This window comes from Chrysochloris asiatica, unplaced genomic scaffold, assembly GCF_000296735.1.
Source record: "Chrysochloris asiatica unplaced genomic scaffold, ChrAsi1.0 scaffold00013, whole genome shotgun sequence".
NCBI lineage: Eukaryota > Metazoa > Chordata > Mammalia > Afrosoricida > Chrysochloridae > Chrysochloris > Chrysochloris asiatica.
In genome coordinates, this window is record NW_006408531.1 from 24,880,316 (window position 1) to 24,904,364 (window position 24,049).

The 24,049-nt window shown below is 38.6% G+C and overlaps 1 protein-coding gene across 1 annotated transcript in view; it reads right to left on the reverse strand.

Moving 5' to 3' along the window:
- The window catches only part of LAMA2 (laminin, alpha 2), a 747,229-nt gene that overhangs the window by 217,043 nt on the left and 506,137 nt on the right, over positions 1–24,049 (reverse strand). Inside the window, exons 33-34 of the mRNA XM_006834727.1 lie at positions 11,903–12,045; positions 7,624–7,722 (exon numbers count right to left, since the gene is read on the reverse strand). Of these exons, the coding sequence (XP_006834790.1) occupies positions 7,624–7,722; positions 11,903–12,045 (242 nt within the window). The remainder of the gene's footprint in view (positions 1–7,623; positions 7,723–11,902; positions 12,046–24,049) is intronic.

Below are 24,049 nucleotides of genomic sequence, written 5' to 3' on the forward strand. Positions count from 1 at the left end.
AAGACCCCCAACAAGATGGATTGGCCAAGGTGCAGCATCGATGGACTCAAGCATGGCAACAGTGGTGAGGTTGGCTCGGGATCGGGCAGTGTTTCGTTCTGCTGTGCATAAGGTCGCTATGGGTCGGTACCGATACGATGGCACCTAACAATAACAACAACAACAGCAATATAAATGGAGAAAAGATTGAAGTTGGCAAAGACTTCATTTTTCTTGGCTCAACCATCAACACTCATGGAAGCAGCAGTCAGGAAAATCAAATCAAATCTGCTGCATAAGACGTTTTTAAAATGTTGAAGAGCAAAGGTATCAGCTTGAAGACTAAGGTATGCTAACCCAAGCCATGGTATTTTCAATAACTTCATATGCATGTGAAAGTTGGGCAGTGAATAAGGAACATTGTAGAAGAATTGATGCTTTTGAGTTATGGTGTTGTAGAAGAATACTGAAAGCACCATATTTGCCAAAATAACAAACAGATCTGTGTTGTAAGAAGTGAAGCCAGAGTGTTCTTGGAGATCAGGATGGCCAAATTTCACCTCTCATACTTCAGATATATTGTCAGAAGGGACCAATTACTGGAAAAGGATATCATGTTTGGTAAGGTGGAGGGTCAAAGAAAAAGAGGAAGACCCCCAGGGAGATGGATTGGCAAAGTGGCAGCATCAATGGGCTCAAGACTGGCAACATTTGTAAGGTTAACTTAGGGTTGGGGCAGTGTTTCGTTCTGTTGTGCATAGGGTCACTATGAGTTTGTAATGACTTGATGACACCTAACAACAAAAACAAAGAATATTGAAAGTACTATGGATTGTCAGAAGAACTAACAAATCTATCTTGGAAAAAATACATCTAGAAAGCTCCTAAGAAATAAGGAGGGTGAGACTTTATGGCACATATTTTGTACATGTTATCAGGAAGGAGCAGTCCCTGCAAAAGGACATCGTGTTCAGTAAAGCAGAAGATCAGCAAAAAAGAGAAAGACCTCAAATGAAATGAACTGAAACAATGGCTATAACAAGGGCTCCAATATATTTATGAGAATGGTACAGGACCAGGTAGTGTTTCATTCTGTTGTACACAGAGTTGCTAAGAGTCGGAATTGACACGATGGCACCTAACAACAAACAGACTTCTGGTTTACAATTCAATTCATGATGTTGAGACAACTGGACCATGTATTGGTTGGGAGAGATGAGGCCAGGAGTTAAGTATCAGATCACAATGGAAGAGCATCATATGTCATCCTTTACAAAATGAAGAGTTATTATAATACTTTAATGGGAAGTGTGATGGAATCTCCTGCTATATGAGTCATCATTGGTTGGGATTGGATAAGGCTTTGAAAGGGACAACACAGGCAGGAACAAAATGGGTTAAGTCTTTGAAAGTGAGACCATATAAAGGAACAAAATTGGACTGGGAGTGGAACATGGGGTAAATGATGGATAATTCACTGGTTTCTAGTTTTGAAGATAGGGTGAATACTATAAGATAAATCACTGATATAGTCTAAATAGAAGAAAGGATGGCGCTTAAGAGGAAGATGGTGAGTTTAAGATGTCCAATAGTTAGTTAGATACATTAGGCTGAAGCATAAGAATAAAGTCCATATTGAAAATATAGGTTTAGGAATGATAAGCTCATACTTATACATTTCAACTGAAGTCCAGACAAAGTAAACATGTCAAGAATGAAAGGAGAGCTTGTAGGATATATCCTTTGGTTGGTTGATGGTGCATGGAGGGGATTGTAACCATGGCAATGAAACTGTATATGATAGGATGAATGTAAAGCTAATGTTCTCCCATGTAAACTATCACATAAATCACAATACAACATTTTTAAAAAAAGAATGAAAGGAGATGTTGAGTAAGGATGGACTACAGGGAACTCCAGTTAATGGATGGGCAGAAGAGCCTGAGAATGAAGGCTGAGTGATGTGACACAGATTCCAAGAGGGAAGAAGGTATCAAAGGAAGGAAGGATCAAAATGGCATTTACTGCCTGGCACTCAAGCAAAATTAATTGTCTGCTGGGTTCAGTGATGAGCTTGTTTCTGGTTATCTTGGTAAAAATAGCTTCAATGGTGGACTAGAAGTGAAAATCCGTATTATAGTGGAGTGAGAATAAATGCAGGCTCATCGATGCTTTTTTCAAAAAATATTTTGCTGTGATACAGAAGAGGAAGGTAAGGACAGTAGCTATTGAAAATTATGGAGTCAATATTAAAAAAGCATCAAAATAATACATAAATAATATAGGGAAATTTGAATGTGATAAATACAATTCTCACACCCAAGAAACTTATATTCCAGGGGAATGAAATGGTAATAAATCAAAAATATATTGAACCCTATCCAGAGAAGCAGTGACTCCAGAGATGGAGGCAGAGACAATGACGTGGAGAGATGGAGCAGTTGGGGACTGTAGACCCAGAGAGGGAGACAGGCTGTGTGCTGATGACCGGGGGACAGGCTTGTAGTGTATACCCTTTGGTTGGTTGCTGATGCATGGAGGGGATAGTAACCATGGCAATGAAATTATATACGAAAGGATGAATGTAAAGCTAATGTTCTCCCATGTAAACTACCACATAATTCACAATAAAACATTAAAAATATATATTCACACACACAAAAAGAACTAATGGGACCAAATTGACATCAGCAAGTTAAAAGATAAGATGGGAGCCTTGGGGGACAGTGGGTTGAAACAGAAAAGGAAAATAAGAATAGTTCCACAACTTGAAGAATGCAATCAATGTCACTGAATTGTACATGTAGATATGGTTGAAATCGGGTATGTTTTCAACAATAACAAAATAAAACTCCAAATGAAAAACAAAACAAAACAATATATATAAATATATTGAAGACCTATATGAATATGTGATATTTTGTTTACTTAATATCTACACATTAAAATACATCAAAATGCATGTAAGATGTTAGTTTTGGGGAAGTATATTGTTCTCTTTATCAACAGAAATGAGAGAACTTCATTACACCATGGAAAAAAAATGAACACAATCTATAAAAGCACTTGCAGAGAGGGAAGTTCCTACACTTCTTATTCTGGACGGCACTTACTGAATGTTTTAACAAACCTTGTAAAGAAAGGAAGTCTTAGTCATAAAACAACTCCTCAGTCAACAATGTCGAGAAAAAGGACCAACGCAGAGCTCAGCAGTACCGATCAAAGCACCCAGCCTTAACCATTACATGACTATAGGTAGGATCACGGTGGCTCTCAACCTTGGCTGCCATCTGAATCTTCTGGGGAGCTCTTGGAAATCACAATGCTCAGTTGAGAATGTACCTCAGACCAATTAATTCATGATCTTTAGGGAATTTCAATGTGCAGGAGCACCTCAGTCAGGCACTGAACCTTCAAATTCAGTTACGGTTAATAATAATGAACTGTGGTACTACACTTCTTGTACTGTAGTCAGTGGCAGAGTCATTCATGATTGTGTGATAAAGGCATGATGGTCCTAGGAGTCCTGTGTGGTGATGTAAGATAAGTACCTCAAGGTCAGTGATTCAAATCCACCAACCACTGCTCGGAAACCCTATGGGGTCACTGTGAGTCGGAACTGACTCAACACCACTTAACAACAGTTATGATTCCATGCGTATTGATTCACCTTTTGATTATCATGCAGCTTGACCACAGGGGATGAAATAATTGATCATGTTAATCTGAGCATCTGTGGTGTCCATAACAATTGTTTCCAATGTTAAAAATGGGAAGGACAAGACTAATTAATGGGTATTTATATTTACAGGCATCCTGATGGCACTGTGTGTTAAGTGCTGGGCTACTATTTGAAAGGGAGGTAGTCTGAACCCACCAGCTGCTCCCAGGGAGAAAGAAGAGGCAGTGTGCTTCTATACAGATTTAGAGCCTGTTTTTGTTAAGTGCCCTTGAGTTGGTTTTGACTCATAGTGATGCGGTATAGGGTTTCCGAGGAACAGCTGGTGAGTTTGGAGTCCGACCTTAAGGTTTATACCAACCTTGTGGTCCAGTGCTTACCTTACAGATCTACATCAGGGAACTATAACTGAAAGTATCATGGACTTCTAGAAGAACAAACAAATTGTGTTGGACGAATTACAGCCAGAATGTTCTTTAGAAGTCAGGTTGACTTCCTATCTCATATTTCAGACCCATTATTAGGAGGGACCAGTCCCTGGACAGGACTCCTGGTGTGGTGCTGTAGGATAAGCACTGGACTGTGAACCATAGGTCAGCAGTTCAAACCCACTAGCAGCTCCTTGGAAACCCTATACAGGTTTACAATGAGTCTGAACTGACTTGATGGCATTTAACAACAACCACAGTTCCTGGAGAAGGACTTAGTTGTTGTTAAGTGGAGTTGAGTCAGTTTGAACTGATAGTGACCTATAAGGTTTCCAAGGAGTGCTTGGTGGGTTTTAACCAGCAACCTGTGGTTTAAACTGATCTTGCGATCCAGTCCTTATCCTACAGTGCTAGACCAGGACTCCAAGACATTATGCTTGTTAAAGTGGAGGGTCAACTAAAATGAGGAAGAACCCCAGTGAGATAGCTAGGCACAATGTGCTCAAGCAAACAACTGGGTGGATGGTATAGGACCTTGCAGTGGTTCGTTCTGCTGTGCATAGGGTTGCTATAAGTTGGAACGAATTTGATCTCACCTAACAACAACACTATAATATAGGGTCACTATTTGTCAGTGGAAATGATTTGGGCAGCCGTGTGTTTGTTTTTGTGTGTAGCTTATTTTTATTTATATTTCCTCCTTCCCATCCATACTGTCATACTTAGGACATATTGTCAGGAGGGACCAGTCGCTGGAGAAGGAGATCATGTTTGGTAAGGTGGAGGATTAGAGAAAATGAGCAAGACCCCCAACAAGATGGATTGGTATGGTGGTAGCATTAATGGGCTCAATCATAGCAACAATTGTGAGGTTGGCCCAGGATTGGGCAGTATTTTGTTCTGTTGTGCATAGGATTGGTTGCTATGAGTCAGTATCAACTCTATGGCACCTAACAACATCACCCATATCCCATGAAGGAGCTCTTTTCTTTGTTGTTGTTGTTGTTAGGTGCCATCGAGTCAGTACCAACTCATAGCGACCTTATGCACAGCAGAACAAAATACTGCCAGATCTTGGGCCAGTCTCACTACTGTTGCCATGCTTGAGTCCATCGATGCTGCCACTTGGCCGATCCATCTCGTTGGGGTCTTCCTCTTTTTCTCTCACCCTCCACCTTACCAAACATGATATCCTTCTCCAGAGACTGGTCCCTCCTGACAATATGTCCAAAGCATTTAGGCTAAGGCAAAATTAAGAGTTTATTCTCCTAGTAAAATATTTTTTTTGTTTCTAGGTACAGATCTTTATGCTAATATAAACTCAATGAAGGCAAGAACTCTGTCAGTTTCGTTTACACCTATATACCCAACATCTGCCATATTGTCTAGAACCTGGTAATCTCCAATAGTATTTACCAGATGAATGAAATGCCACATGATCTAAGGAACTTCTCTTAGTTACCCTTAATCAGATTGTTGTTATTGTGTGTTGTCAAGTCCGTGCTGACTCATAGAGACCCTGTATAGGTTTCCCAAGGAGTGGCTGGTGAGCTTGAACCACCATGTGGTTCAAACTGACCTTGCAATCCAGCACTTTAACCCACAGTATCACACCAGGACTCCTTAATTAGATTACAGTCACATTTTTATGTTCTCTGAACATATCTTATCCTTTTATTTCGTTTTGATTTGTATGTAATTGTCTCATGCTACCTACCATCTATATACCCAATGTTCTCTTTCTCTCTCACACACACACACACACACAATCTACACAAACATCAGTTTGAAAGTTTCTAGAAGACAGAGATTAAGCCTTATTTATATTTTTCATCTGTTAACACTTATCTTGGGCCCTGTACGAGTATATGATAAAAATTATCATGTGCTTGTTGAATTTAGATTATCCTATTGTAGTCAGTTTAAAATGCCTACCTTGTGTTTATTTGTATCCACATAACAAATACAATATTATTAAATATACAATTAACATGAAAAAAATGTACTCACTGTCTAAACACATTTGACAAGAAACTCTATTTCGTATTTGTCCCTTCTATAGCACTGGTGTGTGATTCTGAATAAGTATTTAGTATGCTATTTGTAACATCAGGACTATTGCTTAGTGCCAAGTGCTCAGAAGCCCATTTGATTTCCCTGTGGAAACCTTCCTACACCAGAAGCAGGTTAGGGCCAGTGGGAATCTGGACCATAGTTTCTGCTGAGATGCCTGTCCGTTTTACTAATTGTATGACCATTGATGATTCATTTCACTATCATGGCCTGAGGCAGCTCTTCTTTAAAATCCAAAATGGACTGTTGTTGTTAAGTGCCGTCGAGTCAGTTCTGACCCATAGCGACCCTGTATAGGGTTTCCAAGGTGTGACTGGTGAGCTTGAACCACCAACCTTGTGGCTCAAACGGCTTTGCAGTCTGGCACATTAACCCACAGCGCCATACCAGTACTCCTTAATTAATAACTTTCCAGTTCCAACATTCTTTGTCTTTTAAAGCTCAGACATAAACTGGACCTCTTACATCTGCAGGCCAGAATCCTTGTGCATTCATTTCCTTGCCACAAGATGGCGGACTTTAGGCTGTTTTCTGGATACTCTTAACAGTAAAAAATGCAGTTTTTGACAATTTCAAAATCCCAATTCATTAAAAAATCTGAACAATGCAACATGGATTTTAAATCCTGACTTGAAAAATGTTTTAAATACCTTGGATTATCCAATTAAGACAATTTCCCCTTTTGTGCAGGAACACTGATTTGGACTATATATATTCACGTATGCAAAAATACCATGATGAGATAAAAAGATTACAAGCATTTTCATTTGATTTTCCTATCTTAAGAAACCCTGGTGGGACAGTGAGTATGTGCTCAGCTGCTTACTGGAAGACTGGTAAGTCTAACCCACTTGTAGAAAGAGGCATGAAGATCTGTGTCCATAAAGAACAGTCTTGGAAACCCTGCCAGGCAGTTCTGTCCTATCCTACAGGGTCACGATGAGTTGGAACTGTCTTGGTGGCAACAGAGCTGGTTTGTATTCTACTTCTTTACATCACAAAAACTGTGCGTTTAGAACTCATAATTAATAAAACTTTTATCATGGAGGCTTCTGGAATAAAGTTCTCACAATACGTATGCTGTGATTCTGATGTCATCCTTTGTTACCGACACTTCCCAAGTATCCCAAACTGTTTTGTACTACTGGACTCTAACATGAATTGAGGCAGAAGTAGCAAGTCAAAATCCATGTATTTCATGCACTAAATATGGAATTGTTGTTGTTGTTACATTCCGTTGAGTCAATTACAACCCATAGCGACCCTGTATAGGGTTTTTAAGGAGAAGCTAGTGAGCTTGAACCACTGACCTTGCAGTTCAAATTACTTTGCAGTCTGACACATTAGCCCACAGGAACACACCAGGTCTTTAGTGTGAACAAATCTTGCTTTTCAGAAATTCGGATTACTTTTAGTTTACTTTACATTATCTCTCTAAGATGGTTCATTATGTTGCCAACTTACCCTGGTCAGAAGTTCATTCATTTCCATCACCAGTGTATTCAGATTGCCCTCTGCCACCTGAATAAGCCTCTCTGGAGCGCGCTGAGGCGAGAGTAAGTGCTGAAAAACATTCCATTCCACAGATATTTTAGTAAACAGTCCTCTCAGTGACCAAGGAGTTCTCATAGTGTAGTGGTTACGAATCGGGCTGCTAATCTTATGGTCAGCAGTTTGAAACTATCAGCAGTTCTGTGGGAGAAAGATGATGGTATCTGCTCCCGTAAAGCCTCTTCAAGGTCATTATGAGTCGGGACTGACTCCACGGCGCATAACTACCACCACCACCTCTCAGTGATCACAGGGCTGAACATTTAACAGCACATAGTATTTCTTTATATGCAAGTAACTTAATCTTCCTGTCTTCAAAGAAGACATATAAACTGAATATATATTGAGCACCATACTAGCTATTCAGGCAAAAATAACAAGAATTACTATAATTAATTGAGAGATTACTATATATCTTAGGCTTTTTTGTTTTGTGTTATTTTTTAAATTTAATTATTACAAGAGCTCTGTGAGGTAAACATTATTTGTGGTTGGTTAAAAAATCTTGTGGTGAAGATTTTTGCACAAGGACATACAGACAAGAGTAACTCTCTGTCTGAAATTTTAAACCACCCATTCCAATCAACAGAGATGGAGGAGAAAAAGAGAAGAGCTGGTGAAAAAGAGAAAAGCAGTCTTTGACAGTGGGAACTGGCAGGGCACTAACTGCCTGGCCTCAGTGGTGTAGGTGCCAGTCTGGAATTAAAGCTTGGTCATGGTCTTCTTCTGTTGAACATAACAATATCACAGAATGCCAACATCAGACAGTGATGGATGAACCAAGAACAAAAATTAAAACTAATCTGTGTAAACACAACAAAAGTATGGTCTCAGTTAAATCACAGCTATCCCCTGCCTCCAGAAAAAAAACAAAACATAATCCTGACTAATTATGGTGTTGGAGAAGAATACTAAAAGTATTATGGACTATCAGAAGAACAAACAAATCCTGAAAGAAGTACAGCTGGAATGCTCCTCAGCATTCTTGAGGTGAAACAAAGTGTATGATTTGTTGAATGTAAAACTGATGATCTTGTCTGTAAACCTTCACTCAATTCAAAATAAAAAAGTTTAAAAACAAAAATGTTTAAATAACTTGCTTAAGGTTAAACAAGATTAATATGACACCCTAAAAATACAGTTGTTAAAAATTTTTAAAAAGATCAATGAATCAAGAATTCTTAGAATTTCAAGAAAAACCAAGATCATTTTAATCAACACCCAGACATAGGAGGTCTCAGATGACTGAATGTGTTGATTAGATGTGTTCATAAATCTCTTTCATAGGGCCCTTCCGTACTTCATCATCCATTGCTTAAGTATTAGTTTTGTTTCATTTGTTATACACAATTGAAATATTTGCTTTTCTAATTTATTTATTTTTGTATTCTCTCCACAAACAAAGAAAATGACTGGTCAATATTTTGTTTATTGAAACTCTTTACAACAATGAATACTGGGCCTACTGGTAAAATCCAATTCCCCTACCTGGCTTTCAGAGTTGTCCTTAGTATCATCACCCTGCCCCACTCAAATATTCCGTCTTATCTTTCATTAGCAGGCCTGAATTCTAATATCTGCCACAAAGGCCTTGATAATTCATACCTTGGTCTTTGCTCACATGGTTTTCAACCACAATTCAGTGGCAAGCATATGTGTGGGCTGTAGGTCAGGGAGACCTCTTCACACATTGGCTGAGTACTTCCAGGAAGGTTATTTTTATCTCTGTGAGCTTTGTAGAAGGAGGTTCTGTTCTCACAGGTTACAAATCTAACTGCCTCTCTATTATATTTGTAGAGCTCATATTCACAGCTCTACACTTAGCTGACATGTGACCTTGTGCTTCACATGTAAGTACTGGGTGCCTCAGTTTCCCCACCTGGAAAATATAAATAGTTCAATAATCCTTTCCTACTTGGACTTTCTGTAAGCCTTATGTACAATAATCTATGTAGTGTTGTAGTCCCATGCCTAGCACAGCGGAGGTGATGGTGATATGCCGTGGAGTCAGTAGTGCTCAATAAATACTAATTCTTATTGCTATCATCATTACTGGTCTCTTCTTCTAGGAATAGGGAATATAATATTTACTTCAAAGGCCCTGATCAGGATTAAATAACATATTCTATAGAAGAGTACCTGCCAACCTTGTAAATATATCTTCGATTTCTTCCTTTAGTCCTGACACATTTTTCTCTGCATAATTAATGTGTGTCTATCTTGCAAGATCCAACTACAATGACACCCTCTCTAATGGTGTGTAGGGAATCTCGATGTGGTGCTGTAGAATGAACACTGGGCTACTAACCACAAGGTCAGCAGTTCAAACCTGCCAGCCACTCCTCAGAAGCCCTATACAGTATCTCTATGAGTTGGAGACAACTCGATGGCACTTAAAATCAACAATAGTGTATAGGACACCTGATGGTACAGTGATTTAAGAACTGGGCCGCTAATTGCATGCTGGTGGTTCAAACCTACCAACCACTCTGTGGGAGAAAGATGAAACTGTGTGCTTCCATAAGGATTTACATTCCGGAAATCCTTAAGAGCAGTTTCATTCTGCCTTGTAGAGTTGCTGTGTGTTGGAAGTGACTTGATGACTATGGTTTTGCTCTCGCCAGTTTGTGAATCCTACTTTGCTTCACATTTTTAGAAAGCACATGGTGATTTTATGTGCATTTTTGGGAATTGCTTAATTATTGATTCATGATTTCGTTCTCACCACACAGACTCTAAGCTTCTAGAGGGCAGTGACTATTTCATAGGCGTCACAAAACCACAGGAAACCAAGTGTAATACTCCAGGCATTTCAACATTTCTCAATAAATACCTGGCAATTGACTCGTAGAATACAAGTCACCACTTGGCATCTATTTTTTATCAGGTCCAATTTCCTTAACCTTTCACCCTAATAACTATTGTAAGTGTTAATATATATATTTTTAGAGTTATTGTTGTTGAGTGCTGTCGAGTCGGTTCCGACCCATAGTGACCCTGTATAAGGTTTCCGTGGAGCAACTGGTAAGCTTGAACCGCCGACCTTGCAGTTCAAAACGTTTTGCATTAACCCACAGCACCACACCAGAGTTGGTAAGTTGTTGTTAAGTGCTGTCAAGTTGATTCTGACCCATAGCGACCCTGTAGAGGGTTTCCAAGGAGCAGCTGGTGAGCTTGAACCATTGACCTTGCAGTTCAAGTGGCTTTGAAATCTGACGCATTAACCCACAGTGCCCCAGCAGGGTAGCACTACTCAAATTGGTATTTGTTAAACACAGCGTAGTGGTTACGACTCGGGCTGTGAACTGCAAGGTCAGCAGTTCGAAACTACCAGCTGCTTCCCAGGAGAAAGATGAGGCTTTCTGCTCCCATAAAGATTTACAGCCTCGGAAACCCTGTTCAGAGTCGCTATGGATCAGAACCAACTCAATGGCACATAACAACAAAAAAACACTTTCAAGAGTGTATAAATTCTGGAGTACAAAATCTCAGTCATGTGTATTCACATTGATAATAGCATTAAATATTAATGTAGGCACTTCCGGAGCCCTGGCTAGCTGCCTAAGAGGGTAGGTACCTGCCACCATCTCTGGGGTCTATGTGTGCACGTGTGCTTGATCACATGGCATACTGGATACATAAACCATGTGCCTAATTGAGGTCAGATTCATTTGAGAATCCATTGAAAAGGGTTCCCCAGCTCAAGTCGTGAGAAGGTGGGAGAACTGAGGAGGTACCACATGTTTGTTACCCGCTGAAGAAAGAACCTGTGTGGAAATAGTTTCAGATCCTTGTTCCACACTGTAATTTTCTTTCAGCAAAAAAAATCTGTTAACTTTATATTAGTGTTTTTAATTTGAATTTTATTTGTTTTGTAGGTGTTTTTAAAGATTCATGTGTCTGATTTTATAAGAGCTGTTTGTATGAGTTCATGCACATATTTACGTAACAACATAAAATGAATTTAGGTCAACACTAGGGGGTGCATAAGACTCTCTTCCCTTAGAAGCAAACTTTAGATCACAGTTCTCAAGTTACAAAAAACAACTGGGTTATAAAGTTTTTAAGCTTCTTTAACTACTGCTTTTCCTAATATGAGGTAGTGGCTAAAACATTTACCAATTACAGACAATACCATTTAAAAACAATTGTCATTCTGTCCCTTGCTCTTGCCATGATATGACCAACCTACCTTTAATTCTTGAGTCGTATTTTCGAGACTGTACAGCATTTTATAGGGAGCGGGCAGGGGGCCAGTGAGGTTGATGGTCATGGCCATCTGCTCCAGGCGAGCCAAGTCACCAAGAAGAAGGCCGGTGCATTCATCTCCACAAACTGTAAAGGGGAAGCAACAAAGAATATTTACTTCTGCTAAACATCTAGGCAGATGTCCAAAGATTTCACCTATGAAATAATTTATGGCCCATGTATAATTCTCTGAAAGATGATGTTACTGACTCAGATAATTAACACAATCAAATGGATGAGAATTGAAAAAAGATGAAAAGAACAACAGGAGAGAAGGTATGCCTGCTGCACAGAACTTAAAATAAGGATGATGATATAAACCAGAAACAAGAAGAGGAACAAATAAATTTTGTGGAAAATTTGTATGTTACAGTAGTATTACGGGAGAGGGGACACTTAGAATAGATTACAAGTGCTTCATATAAACATTTGCTAGAGGAAACAAATAAATAGTGAATAAAAAATGTTTCAGAGTCTGAAAATGTATGCAAATGTGTGCAGTGTTACATTCAATTACACTGAAGAGTATCTGTAGTAATTGGGCTTCTGCATTCTTCATGTCTTACATTTTCAAAAACTGGATAACTTTTTTAGCTTAATATTTATAGAGCTGCATTATTTTTTTAAAAAGTAAAATAGAACATGCAAAGAGTTTCTTTTTATAATTTAAGGGTTTTTAAACTGACATTTACTTATTTATTTACTTACTTATTTGCCAACTCCTCATCTTTAGCTTCACAGCACCTTATCATCTATGATTAAATGTTGTCCCAAGTCCCTACTCTGATGATTAACCTAATCCAGTCTGGTGGATAAATCATTGCTAAGGGCCAGGAACAATTTCATTCTTTGAGTAGTCAGGAGTGCTAATATTCAGCCCATGTTTTTTTGAATGGTTAGGGAAAAGAACTACTCAAATTTGGTAGAGAGAGTCTCAGTGGGGGCTGGCAACAGAGTTGGTGGAGAGAAAAATGGATTGGTATCTTTTTATGAGCAAATGAATCTCAAAAATAGAAGTACAATTTCTAAAAGTGAAATATATTGTTTTTTTCAGATGATTTAAAATATATATAGATTTCAGTTTGAACTTGTTGGTTTTGCATTACGAATCACAAGTTACATCTTCTCCATGCCAAGGGACATGTACGACATGTACCCATGTATACAGCTTTAGTTTCCATCTTATATTCTGCAGGTAGAGTTATCAGAGCTACATGTATGTTAGAAGGAAAGAAAATACATGACATGGAAAACACTGAGATTTGGAGCAGCTTTGGATCATGCCCCAAGCTGGCAGAATTTAATTACCTCTCTAAACAGCACTCCCCTGAGCTGCCTAATGGAGAGAAAACCATTAACTAAAGCTTGTAAACAAAGAGAAGTACTGCACAGGGTGATTTTTGATAGGACAGCAGTTAGAGGTGAGTTACAATATCCCCTTCCCAGGGATTCAATGTCCTCAGCAGGATTTTTTTTAGATTACCTTCTGGCAGGTGACACCTGCAACTTTAGAGTATCACCTGCAGGGGCTTTACAAACTCCCAATGCTTTAAGAACCAAGTGAACAAAGAGGTTCTGGAGAAAGGAGCTGAAGTCTGTAACTCAAGCTTCTTACTCTCCTACTCTTCCTAATCAGAATTGAGGAGACTTTGCTCTGAATGGTAAAAAAAAAGTAAAAGGAGGAGAACATTGTGACCATTCCTTCTCTAATTCTCACGGCTTTAGTTACAGTTCTAGTCCATGAGAATCTGCAGCGGTGGTATTTATCAGAAACAATGATAGGAAGCACACCACGAACACAGCTAGGTGTCAAAATTGACTACGTCTAAACACCAACATCCAGAGTCTGTTACTCAAACTTTAGCAGATATCAGCATCTCATGGAGGATTTTGTTAATGCTTAACGGACTGAGCTGCACTCCCTGAATGTAATTCAAGAGGTGTTAGGTAAGCTGACAATGCGCCTTTCTAACAAGCTCCCAGGTAACAATGATATTGCTGATCTGGGGACCAGTTTTTTGAGTAGCAGCTGGGCAGAATATCAGCATCATTTGCATATCTTGGGAGCTAGCCCAGATTTCTTAAATCATAATCTGCCATTTAGTAAGAGCTCCTATGTATATTGACTTTTGTAAATGCAGTACTCTGGACGGGTACTTCTTAACCACGTCACACATCAGAATCATAGGGAATTGATAAAATACAGGTACCTGGGTCTTTCTCATTTTTATCTCCAGAGGATCTGATTTAATTGGGTACAAGCAACAATATTTTAAAGAATTCCAGATGATTTGATTATGTGTTTAGAAACTCTGGATCTCAAGGATTAGGTGATAAACTTTAGGAAGTATTCAGTCTTAAAGGAAGGCAAAATTTGGAGAAGGTTGTTTTCATTTGTTAGCTCTTCTGTCTAGAGCACTTATCCTTCTAGTTTGAGCCAGCTGACTTTGGATACTCTGGTTTTAGCGAAAGGGTTACTTCCTAGAGGGGAAGGGTCTGATGACTCTGAAATTCCTTGTCCCCATCACTCACTATTACACTTCCTCTGTTCTGTTATCTTCTCATGTGCATTTGGGCTGGCTACCTTATTAATCTGATTTTATTGATTATATAGGTTATAATCGTCTTATTGCTTGTTTGTCCTTCACTTGAGAAGAGGACCTTAATCACTTTGGTCACAGTGCCTAAGACAGTAAACATTAATCAGTAAATATTTTTACACTATCTTTAGGAAAGAAAAGCAAAATAAATAAATAAGAATAAGAGAATTCCAGGAGTTAGCATTTGAACACAGAATATACACATGTACACGAGACGATGAAAAGATCAAGGAGTTAGAATGCCAGGGGAAGAAGAGACAGAGATAGAAATGGGCTGAGGAGGAACTTTTGAATATAAGGAGGAAGTGAGTGCTCTGATGAGCTAGGCCAAGGAGAATCACACAGACATGTGAGTAGCATGCTAACAAGATAAAAGCAGTGCTTACAGAGAAGGGGAAATAAAAGGATGTGGTGGTTGAAAAGGCAGAGACTGACTGCGTTCCTGGAGACAACGACTATGGACCCACAGAAGTTACTTCAATTTTGACTTTGGGAAGAGATATTGGGAGGGAGGTGCGGAAAGGAGATACAACACATTATTGGGAAAGAAAGAACACAGAGGGGTTACCAACCTGACCAAGGCAATGCTAACTCTCTGGGCTAGATTAAAAATTGTTACAACTTTGCTACTCCCCACATTCAGAGCTTCAATCTATTTCCTTTCAGTATGAATCTGAGTTGACTTTATAAGTGGCCCTGATCCACAGAATCAGACTGAGGCAGAGAGACTGTATTGGAGAGCAGGAAGTCAGGGTTTCTGAATACCTCACCTCAACAGGTTCACTGTATCAGTTAGCCAAATGAACACTTGAGGTGTGGCGGGGAGATGGCTCATTCTTTTATTCAGTAAAATAACAGTCAGCACAGGGGAAGGGATCCCAGGTAGTTTCTTGTCTTTCTCCCCTCTCTAGCTCTCAGAGCTCTCTCAGGCTTTCTTCCCTTCATCTCTTTCTACTCCCTCTGCTCCATTCTCCTGTGCCTGTCTGTTCCCTCTGTGTCTGTTTGCTCTCCCTAACCCTCACATGGGGGAAGCGCCTTAAATACTACTACAGAACAAAGAAAACATCTTGCCAAATATGACCCACAGTTTATATAACAGTGTGACATCATTCTAATTTGGTAGTATGAATAGCAATGGTTTAGCAATCCCTGGTTTTCCATCAGAACCACCCAGTCACTCTCAGCTGGAAGGAGAGGGTCCCTGATAAACTAGAGCCACTCCCTACCTTTTGACCCAACAGGGACACTGTACTACTTTTGAGCTGTATTCTCATGAGCTTTTGAAGTTTCTGCCTCCATGCTCATGGAAATCTGCTGCTTTGATTCATTCCAGGCTATACTCTTTGAGGACACATTGATATATGACAGACAGACAAGTAGGTCCAGCAGAGGCCCTACCATGTGAGTAAGTCCATCTTGGCCTACATCCTCCTCCAGGCATGAAAACAAAATAAATGTTGAACTGAGTACAGTCTATATGGATTGGCACAGTGGTAGCAACAAGGGGCTCAAACAGAGCATCAATTTTGAGGATGGTGCAGGAGTGAGTGATGGTTTTGTTCTGTTGTACACAGGGTCACTAAAGTTCGGAACCAACTCGATAGCACCTAACAATAACAACTAATTACAAGAGTTGTAAAGAAAGTGACTAAATTTTAGAGGGGCAGTAATAGATAATGTAGAGTACATTTTGCTGGAGATAATTCAAAAATGGTGGCAGTGATACATAGACAAGGAACTGCCAGAAAACCAAGCCAGATTCAGAAGAGGACTTGGAATGAGGGATATCATTATTGATGTAAGAAGAATCTTGGTAGAAAACAGAGAATACTAGAAAGATGTTTGCTGCTGTATTGACTATGCAAAGACATTTGACTGTGTGGATCATAACACACTATGGATAAACATTGTGTAGAATGGGTATTCCAGAACATCTCAAGAGGAATCTATACAAAGACCAAGCAGCATACATTTGAAAAGAACAAGGGGATACTGGATGGTTTAAAATCAGGAAAGGTGTGTGTCAGGATTGTAGCCTATCACCATACTTATGCAATCTGTATGCTGATCAAATAATCCAAAAATGATGGATTATATGAAGAAGAACGTGGCATCAGAATTGGAAGAAGACTCATTAACAACCTAAGATATGCAGATGACACCATCTTGTTTGCTGCTTAAAGTTAAAACATTAACTGATGAAAATCAAAGACTACAGCCTTCAATATGTATTGCACCTCAATGTAAAGAAAACAAAAATACTCACAAATGGACCAGTAAATAATATCATGACAAGTGGAGAAAAGATTATAGTTGTCAAATGCTTTATTTTGCCTGAATCCACAAAGGTCACTAAAGGAAGCAGCAGTTAAGAAATCAAAAGGTTAATTGCATTTGGCAAATCTGTTGTAAAATATCTCTTTAAAGTGTTATTTGAGGACTTAGGTGTGCCTGACTCAAGTCATGGTATTTTCAATTACCTCATATGCCTATGAAAGCTGGGCAATGAATAAGTAACATGGGAAAAGAATTGATGTATTTGAATTATGGTGCTGGCAAAGAATATTGAAAATCCATGGACTACCAGAAGAACAAACAAATCTGCCTTGGAAGAACTATAGACAGAATGTTCCTTAGAAGACAGGATGATGAGACTTTATATCTTCTCTGGAGAAAAGCATTATGTTTGTTAGAGTGTCAATGACAAAGAAGACCCTCAATGAGATGAATTTACACAGTGGCAGCAACAATGGGCACAAACATCACAACAATTGTGAGGATTGTGCAAGACCAGGCCGTTTCTCTGTCTTTTGTGCATAATAAAGTCACTATGAGTCAGCATACATAGATGATACCTAACAATGGCAACCACAACAGACTTGGCCCAAATTTTGCACATGCAACTTAAAGTGTGAGGTCAGATTGAATATGTTCAAGCATTAGTACCACTTCTTAATTTTATGAATAATTATGACTGGGAAGCCCAGGTTCTTTACTGTTGAAATAATTCCATTTGACTTTTAGAGAAGATGTATTTTTGACAGATGTTCTCAGGATGTAAACAAGCAATTGGCTCTTTGTTCATTTTGAAAATGTTTCACTTTGAAAGATACTTGATAATATGAAGTCTTACAATGATTTCTAAAGACAGCGTATTCTCCAGGAATCCTTTACTACTCTTTTCTCTACTTTAAAAATAATTTATAGCCTATTTATTTCCAAGAAGAATCTGAGTCAACTTGTTACTTATTAATAAGATGGCTAGACTCTCCTTGCTGATGGCTCTGGAAATTTCCAGGGAAATATACCTACAGTTTTTTTTAGCTTTTACTAAAAAAATCAGGGGCTAGAATATAGAACTATATCTAACTTACTATAATATACTACAGAGATATTCGTGAGTTACAATGTTAAGAAGAAGATGGATACTGATTTTCTCTCGTTTATTGTATACCCCCTGCCTGTTTTGTTCCTCATCCTCAGTTGTTGAAATGAAAATATATTTAATTGCTCTTTCAGACTCAGGGATTCCATTTATGTCTCTGTGTCCAAAGATGTATTATTATTTCAAGTTTCTATATTTGCTTTGGGGGGAAACAACATATAAGCGAATTTCCACAAGTGAAAGGTAAATTTTATAGCATGCTCCAACTAATATACTAACATCTGTCCAAATTGTTCAGGAAGATTTAAGAATATGACAGCCATGGGAATTTTTTTAAAAAAACTTCTGAAGGGTCCTGCTTCACGTGGGGGAAATAAGCCGTTTAATTAATGATTTGCTGTTTTATTCTGACACAAAATATACTTATACTGTAAGCTACTTCTATTTGCCCTCAAAAGGTCTGGCAGCAAACATTGGAAATGTAGTAAAAAGTGAAAGTAAATTTAATGCACTATGATAGGGAAAAGGAGACTTGACAACATTGTTGTTGTTATTAAGTGCCATCGAGTCGGTTCCGACGCATAGAGACCCTGTACAGGGTTTCCGCGGGTGTAAGTCTATCCGGAGTAGAAAGCCTCATCTTTCTCCCGCGGAGCGGCTGGTAGTTTCGAACCGCTGACCTTAAGGTTCGCAGCCCGATTCATAACCACTACGAAATACTCAGCTGCTAACTAAAAAGTTCAGGGTTCAAACCCACCAAACATACTGTGGGAGAAAGATGTGGCAGTTTGCTTCTGTAAGAATTACCAGCTTGGAAACCTTATGTGGCAGTTTTATTTAGTCCTTACAAAGTAAGAGTTGAAGAATTATAGAGACATTCAATATTCACATAATGGAAACTACTGTCCTTTGATAAGGGTGAGTAACCACTCAGTGAAAATGAACATCTATCTTGTTGTTGATAAATCCCATCAAGTTGGTTTTGACTCATAGCAATCCTGTATAGAGTTTTCAAGGAGCAGCTGGTAGGTTTGAACCTCCAACCTTGTAGTTAGCAGTTCAACACCATACCAGAGGTCCATAAAGACCCCTAACGAACTTCTCCCTACCACTCTCCCATTTCAGTAATCCAGATAAGGTTATAAAGTGAGATCCTGCTTAAAATTTATGGGAGCAAAAGCAAATATTTCAAAACTATGATTATATTTTGTATGACTAAATGTTTCCGAAGCTTTGCCTATAAAAGTGTCAGGATGAATTTGTATCTAATATTAACAAATGCAGTACTAAATTCAGATCGTTATAGCTGGGCACACGTAAGGGGCAAATCATGCAGCTGATATCACAGATCTTTCTGTTAGCAATTAGTACAAAATATTGCCTTTCGACTAGAGTCCCCCATGCATAATAACTACTGGCTGACTGTCACGAAAAATTCATACACTGCATCCAAGCCAAAATAGTGGAAGCTGAAATGAGTACACTAAAGATTTTTGAAAAGGCCAAATCTATTAGCCACCATGAGGTAAAAATACATACATTGTCCACTTTAATCAGATAATAATAAAATGAGTTAATGTATATTTTTAACAAAAAAGTAAGATTTGTGTGTTTGTGTGTTTTAAGTATTTTGCATGAATTTCATAGTTAGTTCTTTGGGTCTGGATTAAAAATTTTCTCTTTCCCTTTTCACCTTCAACAAGACACTTAAAAATGAAAGATATTTTTAGGGTTTATTAAAAATGGATTCAGTTATTCTGTATTATTTTAAATAAATATGTTATAAATTAAGTTTTGTTTTTTTTTTTTCAGGCCCATGACGAAAGCCTTTTTGCCTGCTATTTCTTTGAATTCAAAGCAGAGGGAGTTTGGTTTATTCTTAAAGCCTGAATATTTCTTAATATTATAGACTTGAAACAGAGCAGCTTTTCTCAAAGCGCTTTGAAGTCTGCTCCCCAGTAACAAGGAAAATGATATATGAATCTGCTCACTGTTCCACAGCATTATTGCCTGGCCCAGTGCTAAGAACGTGGACAGCAAACAACTTGATTATCTTTTTCTAACAAAACAGCTGAGGAGAAAAAGTGCAAGTGGGGTGAGAGCTGAGGTTGCTTTGATGAATTTCTTGAAGCCTGCCTTTGAAGCATATAGCTCAGCTTAGGGTGTTAGGCAACTAGAGCATACATGTAGTTGTTGTTACATGTCATTGAGTCGGTTTTAACTCATAGTGACTGTGTACAGGGTTTCTGAGGAGCAACAGGTGGGTTTGTACTACTGACCTTGTGGTTAGCAGTCTGGGGCTTATCTTACCATACATACTGGCCTTTACAGAGAACTAGTATTTAGGGACTAAGGCAGTACAGAGAGAGAATAACACTTATATAGGGGGCTAAAATGGAAACTGATCACATGTTCAACAAGCAGTCATAACTGTTTAAATAGCACTTGAAGATCAATTTCTATTGTTTCATCATCTTTGCCATAGAAAGGCTGATTTCTCTTGGAACTACTAACCACATTCCACTATTTTGTCCCACCCCCTTAGATCAACTATCAACACTCATGGAAGCAGCAGTCAAGAAATCAAACAATGCATTGCATTAGGCAAATCTGCTGCACAAGACCTTTTACAAGTGTTGAAGAGCAAAGATGTCAGCTTGAGGACTAAGGTGCGCCTGACCCAAGCCATGGTATTTTCAATAACCTCATATGCATGCGAAAGCTGGACAAAGAATAAGGAAGACTGTACTAGAATTGGTGCCTTTGAGTTATGGTGGTGGAGGAGAATATTGAAAGTGCCATGGGCTGCCAAAAGAACCAATAGATCTGTGTTGGAAGAAGTGCAGCTGGTGTGCTCCTTGGAGGCCAGGATGGCCAAATTTCATCTCTCGTACTTTGGACATATTGTCAGGAGGGACCAGTCACTGGAGATGGCTATCATGTTGGGTAAGGTGTAGGGTCAGAGAAAAAAAGGAAGACCCCCCAACAAGATGGATTGGCCAAGTGGCAGCATCGATGGACTCAAGCGTGGCAATAGTAGTGAGGTTGGCCCAGGATCAGGCAGTGTTTCGTTCTGTCATGCATAAAGTCGCTATGAGTCAGGACCGACTCGATGGCACCTAACAACCCATAAGTGAGAAGCAATAACTACCATTAGTAGTCATTTTTATTGTAAATGTACACTACTGTTCTAGTGATAATATCTGAGGATCTCTGATTGTTGTGATAAAATCCTTAAAGCCATTAAAAACAGTAATCTTGATAGCGTCTTTGCTAATTCAGAATAAGGTAAGATAAAAGTTCAGACTGAAGGTTTTACCAAATGCCTGGGAAGTGCATATCTCACAAAGCCACAGCAAGTTACACTGTGGGCTAATGTGTCAGACTGCAAAGCCGTTTGAACTGCAAGGTCAGAGGTTCAAGCTCACCAGCTGCTACTCAGAAACCCTATATAGGGTCGCTATGGGTCGGAATCGACTCAACACGGCACTTAACAACAACAAGCAAAGATAATAAACTTCATGATCACTTTTGCAGCATTAGAATACAAAGCATCATGTTATAAGGCCATTAAAAATGAGACTCTTTATAATGAAACTACTTTATTCCTAATTCCTCATATGCAGTGATTAAAAATATGAAGCAGAAATACGATATTTGTAAAACACTATTTCAGGCACTCTTTATGAAGTAACATCTTGTCAACAGAGAACAATGTATTTTACAATACTACTCATTAACTGTTTTAAACATCACATGCCTTTATTTTCTGGGTTAACTGTTAGTCTGCAGAAAATGAGACATGGACAAATTCAAAGTTCTATATTTCACATATAAAATTTTTACCATAAAATAAATAATGGCCTTTTTGCTCATTCTCAAATTTGTAAAAAGCATCTGGTTGTACTTATTTTATAAAATGACTTGTAACTTATGAATGAGGGTTGAAAATACAGGATGCATTTTTATTAAACTGTCTTCCTAAGGAGAAGTCCTGATGTGGGGAAAGTCCATAAATCTATTCAGAATTCAGCAGCATGCATAAGGGAAGAACACATTTCTCAACTAGAAAACGCCAAGTGTCCTTGAAGCTAGTGTGTCTTTCTACATAACAGGGGACAGTACACCACTGGACAATCTCTGATGAATAAGAATTCATTATAACTATCATATGTTTTAGATCTTACAGAAGAGAGTCTCATTGATTAGCAGAAAACATATGTTACTGACCTTATATATATTTGAACTGCATCATTTCTATTTTTAGTCCATTTTATCCTTATTCTCCGTTGAGGTAAAATATTCACTAAGCCCAGAAAAAGTACATGAATAAAGAATTACATTTACTCATGTTGATATAGTGGGAAAACCAACTTTGCTTTCTGTGTGTTTTACTGGCACCCAGTATAGATGTTAAGAAGATCTACAAGACAGTTCAGGTTCAAATCATGGCTTTATAGAAAAACCACTGTATACTTTGGGAAAGAAACTTAAACCATGGAAGTTCAACTGTATCACACACTGGAGATAACATATATGGATGTTGTGAGAGTTACAATAGCAGCATATAAAATGCTTTAAGTGTCTAGCAATAGGTTGTTGTTGTTGAGTGCTCTGGAGTTGGTTCCGATTCATAGTGACCATGTATAGGGTTTCTGAGGAGCAGTCTGTGAGTTTGAACTAGTGATCTTTTGGTTAATAGGTCAGTGTTTATCCTACAGCACCACACCAGAACTCTTGGCAAGGGGCAGGCTTTAAACAATCTTACTATTATAAATAAACTATGTGTGAAAAGGATCCTGAAGAATGCCTGGATTCTCGAAGGCAGCTACAAGTCTCATGGATTTCGTGCCCACGGACAGCTCATTCATGATTTATTGGCTCTGTGGGATTAGATAGCTTCAGGTCAAGAAATTAAGGACTTAATCAGTTATTACAGTGAGTGTATAGGTTTTTCCACCAATATGCAGCTCATTTGAGATAATGCAAGGATCATGCCCAGGTCTTTTCTTCCACAATTTTTGGGGGGTTAAGTGGGGTGGTAGATAGTTATAAAAATCCCCATGATGTATATCAAATTAAGTTGTATTTCCGGGAGTCCTGATGTGGCACTGTGGGTTAATGTGCCAGACTGCAAAGCCGTTTGAACTGCAAGGTCAGCGGTTCAAGTTCACCAGCTGCTTCTCAGAGACCCTGTACAGGGTCACTATGGGTCGGGATCGACTCGATGGCACTTAACAACAACAATAACAAGGGAGTAAAATGTAATGCGTGCATATGCAACACTGAGTGTTAATTTATTTTTATCTAACAAGAGAAACATCATCTTTTCTGCAGTAAGCATCGTATGAACAACCATCAGCAGAGACATTTCTTTTATAACATATCACACTGTCTGCCCCAAACTAAGCTACTTTCCTTCACTCCTACACCCCAGGCCATGTAAATTTCCACTATGATCACTTGGTGTGTCATTGTTGGATCAGCACTAGACTGCAAACCACAATTCTGGCAGTTCAAACTCACCAGCTGCGCCTTGGTCACTCTCCTTATACAGAATCACTCTAAAAAAGAACTTATTCAATGGCACTGAACAACAATAACAACATGATCACTTGTGATAAAATAAAACCCTACATACCAAATGCACTAGATGAATTAGGCAAATCCATTCTTGTTCCCTTGACCTGTTTCAGTTTTGCTTAAGAAAAGTCAGAGTTGTATCCTCATTAAATTGTGTCTTGTTTTGTTATCTCATATTAAAACTAGGAGCAGAAACTGAGTCTTAGAAAGATGAACATAATAGAACTGTGTATATTGTTTATAACATGATAAAATTGATGAGACACCAAGAAAAGTATAAATAGACTTTGTGTGTCCTTTCTTACATTTAACCTAATGAAAGATTGTTGTTAAATGCTGTTGAGATGATTCTCATGGCAACCCTGTATAAGGTTTCCAAGTCTTTCAATCTTTGTGGGAGCAGGAAGCCTCATCTTTCTCCTGTAGAGCAGCTGGTACACTTGAACTGCTGACCTTGTGGTTCAAAGTCTAGTGCTTTTCGTATAGTCCCAGGTTGTTTTGTTGTTGTTAAGTAGCTCCGAGT